At 53.2% G+C, this 7,633-nt stretch overlaps 4 protein-coding genes across 4 annotated transcripts; 1 reads left to right on the top strand and 3 right to left on the bottom strand.

The window, feature by feature from the left end:
• Nucleotides 1-383: 383 nt before the first annotated feature.
• Nucleotides 384-661, bottom strand: J4E82_011176 (uncharacterized protein; the record flags this gene model as incomplete). The annotated part of the gene is made up of 1 exon (XM_051737385.1): nt 384-661. A coding segment is annotated over one exon (278 nt), but the record flags the coding sequence as incomplete, so codon positions are not given.
• Nucleotides 662-1,145: 484 nt separating this feature from the next.
• NPR3 (Nitrogen permease regulator 3) lies at nt 1,146-3,737 on the bottom strand (the record flags this gene model as incomplete). Its single annotated transcript, XM_051737384.1, has 1 exon — nt 1,146-3,737. The coding sequence occupies one exon, from the start codon at nt 3,735-3,737 to the stop codon at nt 1,146-1,148; it is 2,592 nt and encodes an 863-aa protein (XP_051582865.1).
• Nucleotides 3,738-4,086: 349 nt separating this feature from the next.
• J4E82_011174 (uncharacterized protein) lies at nt 4,087-4,728 on the top strand (the record flags this gene model as incomplete). Its single annotated transcript, XM_051737383.1, has 1 exon — nt 4,087-4,728. One exon carries the CDS (start codon nt 4,087-4,089, stop codon nt 4,726-4,728), a length of 642 nt encoding a protein of 213 aa, XP_051582864.1.
• A 599-nt stretch (nt 4,729-5,327) lies between these two features.
• Nucleotides 5,328-7,399, bottom strand: J4E82_011173 (uncharacterized protein; the record flags this gene model as incomplete). Its single annotated transcript, XM_051737382.1, has 5 exons — nt 5,328-5,832; nt 5,882-6,389; nt 6,443-6,571; nt 6,631-6,914; nt 7,335-7,399. 5 exons carry the CDS (start codon nt 7,397-7,399, stop codon nt 5,328-5,330), a joined length of 1,491 nt encoding a protein of 496 aa, XP_051582863.1.
• Nucleotides 7,400-7,633: the final 234 nt, after the last annotated feature.

The following is a 7,633-nucleotide window of genomic DNA, read 5'->3' as shown; positions in this document are numbered from 1 at the left end:
CCCTATAACAGCAATCTGTCCATCAAAAAGATTACAATTCTAGATAACCCAATACCACTCCAGCCAGTTCAAGCTCTCCATACCCTACATTTCCCCCTCCCTCCCATGTCACTGCTCACGGACACTTATTCTCAAGCTGAGGATCATTAAGATTCTCATTATGATCGCGCCACCCATCATGACCACCTCTAAACCTTCCATTATACCTTCCATCATCATTCGGATCGAGAACGCGGTTACAGCCACGACATCTATTGCCTTGGAGAAGGGTAAGTGGGTGTGTGCCGTGGTAGTTGGTCAGGCTAGAAAGACAGGCATTCTGCATCAGCCAATTCTGTTTTCGCTTCTCGAGGGAAATAAACGCGGATATTAGTGTTACTTACCTTGTAGCCTTGACACAGGGCTTCACGGTGATCATGCGGCCATCGTACTCTGATATCCAGGTTCGCCAGCCGTTGTTGTAGACGCGTGGATCGTCGCGTTCTTCCTTGTTGGAACGCGCAATAGTAGCCAGAGTGGTGGGGTCCACGGAGGGCGCTCTGGTGACCCTGGTGACGAGACGGTGCGCGCTGGTGGTTGCGCTTCCCGTCGAAGTTGGGGAGGTCCCACTGGAGGAGGGGGGAAGGAATGTAGCATCGGTCGTTTGTGCCTCGGTGACCATGCTGGGGTGATCATACCAGGCAAGGGCCGTGGAAGCCGTGGCCAAAATGGTGATGAGGACGCTGCGCATTGTCGTAATGGTTGGAGTTGAAGGTCCCTTGGTGTGGTGGATGGCTGGATGTTGGTGGAGATAGATAATGTATTCCTCTTCTTGGCTCAGAGAAGAATACTTGCGCAGTGTAGTCTAATGCAGAAGACAAAAAATGATGAACGGGAAGAAGATATTATATACATTTATCCCAAATTTTCAGAGAATGATTGGAATCTCTATCATAGTGACCTTGGTTGCCGCACCTCGCAGACCATGGTTACGCTTCGCCAAAAGACATGGTCGCATGGCCCCTGAAGAATCCTGATTCGCAAGATTTCCAAGGCGTTGTAAATCTGTACCAATGCAAAGTCAAGAATGGCCGACAGAACCACGGAACAAAGCTACGACGCACGGGTATCGAATCAAAAACCTCACACTGCATCATTTACACCACTCACCAGTGCCGCGCAATGACCAGCCACCCCCTTTCCTTGACCGCATTGAAGAGCACAGCAACCCTCTTCCGCTTAATGCCCTCTCTAGCCGACACATCTTCAATCGCATGCTTACCGTCCAAATGCCTTAGTAGCATAGGCCAGCTCTCTCGCAGTTCCTTGCCCGTTATACCACCAAAGCCACCATCTGCATGTTTCGGTGGGCTCGGATTCGCGGATATCATCGCAGTCTCTTCAAAAGTCTGGGCAATCTTATCAAGCCACCTGGCCTCAATAGATGATGCTTTTTGTGGGGAAAGGATCGTGGTGTGGGTAAACAAAGCGGGGTCTGGTAGTGTAAGCTTCTCGACGGGAGATGTCGGTGAGACGATCGAGTTGCGGGATGGCGATGGCGATGGCGATGGCGAGGCGGGCTTGAGATGGAGCGGTGATGGACGATGGGGCTTTGCGTCTCGTAGCCCGAGATAAGTTGGTGACTCTGCTCGTTGCGATGGGTTGAGCGCGATGGTTGTGCGCTGACTACTCGTACTGCCGGCGTCAGACCCGGTGCGAGCAGAAGAGTTCCGTGACATGGCTGTCGACCCGAGACGCGGGCTCAGTATGGTGCTGCTATCCATGTCTTCATCCGCATCTCGCCGCGTGCGTCGCAAAGGGGTCGAGGTCCTGACCGAGTTTAGAGAAAGCAAACTGCTTCGTTTGTCGGAGAGCAGACTGTCGGCTACTGAATCGTTGTCGCTCATCAACTCTCTGCGCGCCTCTTCGGCTTTCTTGATACGCTCTTCCCGCTCAATCTCGGCTGCCACTTGCGCTTTGATCTCAGGCGTTACCCGTACCCAGGCAAATGTGCGCAATTGTGTGACCCAGCCTCCACGCATGAGCCAAGCTAAAATCTCCATGTAGGCATCGCGATGTTCGGCGGTGGGTATAAAGGTTCTGTACGGTCGGGGCGTACCGGAAAGCATGCTCAGTACCTTAGGTAGCGTAGGCAACGTAGGGAAGCGCTGTGCGTAGACTGATATCGCGGCCGGGAGAACAGTCATATCGGCATTCGGACTGACGATGTAGGTGTCGCGTGGTGACAGAGGAGCGATAAGACGCGCGCGCCGCCAATAGACAAGATGACTCGCTATGTACTCCATATCATGCGCTGATATATTATGCTTCTTGGAGATCTTCAGTAGCGACTTGGTGGGTACGATGTTGCGTATGTAGAAGGCGATAGCCGCCGCATTCCCACCAGCGTCGCCGCCGAGGTCCTTGATCAGCACCTCGGCATCCTCCAGGAGCAACAGGGCGGCATGCTGCGTCATGGGTGCATCGTCGTCCTCTAGTATAACGTTCGAGGTCGTAAGCCATAGGCCTGGCATCTGAGGTTCGATGGCGGTGGGGAGGTATGGCGTGGAATCGGCTTGTGGGATCTGAAAGGATGTGTTGAAGGTCGCGTCGAAATGGATATGAGCTATCTTGTCGTGCGAGATGGCATCGAACATGATGGCGATGGACTTGGCAAGCGGTGATGTGCTGACAATCTTCTTCCACGTCGCCGTCAGAGACTCGTTGGTCTCCTTGGCCCGCTGCTTGATGTCAATGATGCGCTTGGATTCTTTCCAGACGTACTGAAACCGCGCCTCCTCGTACTTGAGTGCCTTTGCATACTTGCGCGTAACGTTATCGTACATCTCCTTGACGCGCTGCTGGTACTCGAGTGCAGGCGGATTCAGCACGAAGACGACGTTGAACATGGTCATGTCGGGGTTGTTGTTGTCGTGGCTCGTCGAGTTGCTCCGCGCGTCGGATCCAGCCTCTGAGGGAGCGCCTGAGGGTCCGCTGGACATGGAACCATGGCCGTAGCCTGGCTCGAATCCCTCGGGCATTCTGAACGGCTCCGGGACGGGTTTCGCAGGCGCTTCGGGGGAGTCGGCGTCATCGTCATCGCTGGCACTTGTGAGATTCTTCATCAGATCGCCATCTTCAAGTCTTTGCTTGTCCGATCGCTTCTTCCTTTTCCGCTTCGCCTTCTTCCAGAGCCCGTCTTCCCGGACGAACATGGGCGCGCCCAGAAAGACGATGCTCTCGACGCCCAGCTCGAATCGCTTCTTGTTGTACTCCTTGCTGGGGCTCAGCATCTTCTCCAGCGCATCCGTCTTGAAGCCGAGCACCGTGCCCCAGTCGTGATCTCCGCCCTTGCCCCGACTTCCAGTAGCTTCCTTGTCATCGTCGTCATCTGCATCCTCCTCATCAATCGTCTCCTGCCTGCCCCATAGCCCTGACCCCAGCTTGTCCTTGTCGCTCACCCGCCCAGTCAAGGTTCTTCCCGATCGACGGCCGCCACTAGTGCGACTGCCTAATTCGATGTCGTTTTCATCGTCCGAGTCGGTGCTGCTGTCCCAGTCGCTATCTGAGCTTCGCGAGTCAACGCTGGCCGTGGACGTGTCGTGACGGAACCAGGCTGGGTCTTTGGCCGCGGCAAGGGCGGCTGCTGACGGCGATAGCGGCGGATAGTGGAAGACAAGGCGAGGACCGAGCGACCGCGATTTGGTGACGAGGAGGATGGCGTGGAGGTTCGAGGCAGGTGGCAGTGGGACGGCCATTGGGTGCATGGAGGACGCGCAGACGCACATGCGGGGAGAGAGCTCGGGAAGCTGCGGAGCGCCGGGAGATCTAGCCCAAAGCAGAATAGACCCTCATCTGTGAAGAAACAAAGTCATCCTAGGCGATGATTCCAAGAACACAATCTGACCATAAGGGTTGATGACAATGTTAACCAGCTCTAATGGCGGCTAGAATGCGGTGCGAATTCCCAAAGCAGAACACTGCCTGGGGCCTTCTGTGAGGGCACAGCGTGGACTCATTCACTCACAGTGCAGCGATCGACTGTCTACCCAGTGTATCCCAAGTACTAAAGTCTACTCTCACCTACTGGTAATTCAATGACAGAAGATGTATGGCATGGCAGGTATGGCTTCCGCACTCGAATATACTCCGCGCTCAAGCCCAGGCAGAGTGCCCACCGCGGATATCACTCAATACTTTCTCGGAGACGAGTTGACCAAACTAGCAAGCTTCATCAGTGGCGCTCCCCCTAATCTCTTACACGACATCATGTCCGCCACGTCGGAAACTAAGCTCAGGATACTCCTGGCCAAGTTCAGCCCTATGGATCCACGAATCCAACCCAGCGTGTCTATGCAAGCCACATGCGCACGCATCACACGCTGGCTGGAAACCAGCAGTGAAATCTACGCGATAAGCAAGGACGTCACTCCCTACGCCTTGTTCCTCTTCCTCAAGGTCAGAATCCTGAACAGTTTTACAAATAAACTCCCTACGCACATCGAGACGGCCAGATTTGGCGTCGCTGTCAAGATTGCGTATGGCAATCTGTGCGACGGCACAATGTGGCCTGAAACACTAGAATCTCTTGTAGGTATGCCATTCGACTATATCCAATTCGTCGAGCTCGAGTTTCTGAAAGACTTGGACTGGAAGTCTTGGGTGCGCGAGCTTGACTTTACAGAATTTTTTGAGAGATTCAAGATCGTGTGGGATGTATTGCTTGACTATGACGACGAGACCTTTTGAACCATAGCATTCTCTCCTGCCTGGAGGAAGACCCGCGGTCCAGGAAAGGATTCTCTTCGAACGCAGATCATTTCACGACCTCTCAATGTTAACCAAAATCCTTGTCACATGGCAGTAAACAGGGTCTACTCGGTAGTATGTCAGAGTCAAACAAAAATTATTACCTTGTCGTTGTCACATTATCGATGATTTGGAGCTGACCTCAATTTTGAAGCTTTGCTATCTTAGTGGTCCTTCTGTTGTCAATTCTACTCTCATATTGTCTGGCCTCAGCCGAATAAAATGTCACTTGAAGTCGCTCGCGCCTGTCAAGATCTCAACTCCATCTCTTCAGCGATCTTGGTATAATTGCAAAAGTTGCGACCTCCTGGAAGTTATAGAAAGTCACCCAAGTTTAATGCACCGCCAGTCGCTGCTCATACATACTGGGGTTACCGTCCTCTGAGTGTTCACCACTTCTGTTCCTTCAAGTATCTAGCCCTGCGCGACTTGGCAGCATCTCTCCGCCGCCAGAACCGCGTCAATCCACGCCAGACTCGTTGCCGCCTGCACAAAGTTAACCTACTGCAACCTTACGCCAATGATGTGTACGGGCAGACTCACATCAGGACCAAGACCATAGTGCCCGTCACTGGTATGCAGAGCCACCAGAAGTATGCATCGCTGTTCTTCAGACACGGCATGTCTTCGAAGTTCATGCCGAAGTAGCCCACCAAGAAGGTCATTGGCAAGAACAGGATTGTGACAAAGGTCAACTGCTTCATGCTTTCGTTCTGGTATGCTCCCATCGTGTTGAAGATCAGGTTGATCATGCGGTCTGCAGAGCGCCGCATGCGTTCAAGAGACTCTGTGACGGTGATACAGTGGTCCTCTACGTCGCCGAAGTAAGTGTGTGCGAGTGTTGTGATAGTGATGGAGGCTGTCGATGGATCTTTGGGCGTGTATGGAGGTGGAGAGTTGGCGATGTGAGACGATGTGGGTCCTTGAGAGGAGTTGGTCGTCTGCATCAGAGCGTTCGAGTTGTGTTGGCGCAGGGCGTTGACGAGACTGGTGATCGGAGCGATTTGAGATCGAAGGAGGGAGAGCTCGGATGTGAGGATGTACCTGGGAGTGTGAGTGATATGTCATCATCGCAGCGCTTGGAAAGACTCACAGAGCCTTTGAATGTGCAATACTGGGGTCCGTCAGGACGTCCAGCTCCAGCTCGGCTATGCTGTCCTCATATGCTGCAGCAATCGGAATGGCAAGGTCAACAATTCCATCGATAATTGCATGCATAACCATACTGGCATCGCCGCTTTGCCTCAGAACCGTCTCTGGTGATGACAGTCGTTTTAAGATAGGCTCTTCAATTACGTCGGCAGAGTGCTCAAAGAACGATACCAGCGTGTTATTACTCTGCAGGAACATCGACACCTGTTCCACAGAGACCATGAGGCCTTTGGGGTTCAGCGTAGAATGCTCCTCCATGTAGCGTATCCGTTCAGGATCTGCATCAGTACGATACGCTTGCAATGTCTTCACAGCTTGCCGGTACTCCGCAGGTACGTGCTTTTCCCGGTAAGCTGGACTGTTCGTGCTGACGTGTCTTGGAGGTGCTTGTGATTGCCTGTCTGTAACTCCTTCGTTTTTGCGGAGCAGCCGCTGCAGAGTCAAAAGAACTGTCTGCCAGTCAACATACACTCTCAAGCCTCTGCAGACTTGAGAAACATACCAAAGACATGTTCAGGGTACCAGTCTGCCTTGGTTCGATTCCTTGTGTGTAGCAGGTCTTCGATAGCTAGGCTGTGTAGCTTTTGCTTCGCGCCTAGAAGGCGAACCACATCCCAGCTAAGTCCGTTGACTGTAGGTCGAGTCAGATCAGCCTGCTGCTTTGACGAAACCACATCGCCGGCTCCTTACCGTTGATCCATCGACAAGTCACCCAGTCTTCTCGGGGCTTCTCAAGGAGTTTTCGAAGCATCTCATTGTTGAGCTCGTATTTCTCGATCCTGTCGGCAGAGAAGTCGACAGCTGTAATCTGTGATTGCACCTTCTGACGCCATTGAGGCCATGCATCCTCATTTGTGACATCGATGCCAGGCTCACTTCCTGCTGTTGGTTCGCGTGGAGCTGCTACGCTAATGCGTCTTGAGTTGCGTTTCAGGGGCTGGAGACTATCGGTCGTCCTCTCCCGGAGTGATGGTCTTGACGGAGATGGTTCCGTCAACACCAAATGTTGCCGTGTTGATGGAAAGCGCGGGGTCGCAAACGCGCGCGCTCTTTGGGCTTCTGACGTCAGCCGCGAGAACCGCGTCGCCGTGGACCCTGCGACGCTGTGCAAGCGTAGTACGGTGAACATCGCAACCTTCCTTCACAACATCACAACTCTCTGATAGCAAGAATTGGAGCATGGAACTGCGGGCTGAGCAGGGGTGACGATAGCTTGTGTTGATGATGACGACCTCGGCTCACCTCGGCCAAGCAAGGCAAGCGCGCCGATGATGATGCATCGACGCGCGAACACGTGGGCCCAAGCAACTAACTTCCTACTCCAATTCTTCACTTGAGTCTAACACTACTTTCGTTTTAGTCTTCATCCGCATATCACTCGCTACCAATTAAACTCCAAAAGGCTTGAGCGCCGCACAAGAGCCTTTGCGACAATCGTTGTGCGGATAACCTCGTTCATGACACTACAGTCTGCGGCCGTGCCACAACACAGATGATCTCGCGCGTGCAGTCGTTGCGGCTTCCAAGTATGACTTCTGGATCGTCCAACCTCCCGCGATATGGATCTGGGATGCATCAGAGTTGATTCAAAAAGCCTTCAACATGTCCCAATATGATTTTTCCTTACTACGCTGCTCCTTCGGTGCCCCGAGGCCTGCTCTTCGAGCTGCGGTCGCGCTACAACCTGGATATG

Source organism: Alternaria postmessia (assembly GCF_024291825.1).
Source record: "Alternaria postmessia strain BMP 2775 chromosome Unknown scaffold_171, whole genome shotgun sequence".
Taxonomy (NCBI): domain Eukaryota; kingdom Fungi; phylum Ascomycota; class Dothideomycetes; order Pleosporales; family Pleosporaceae; genus Alternaria; species Alternaria postmessia.
Note: the sequence above shows the minus strand (reverse complement) of the source record. Positions and strands in the feature narration are given on the sequence as shown.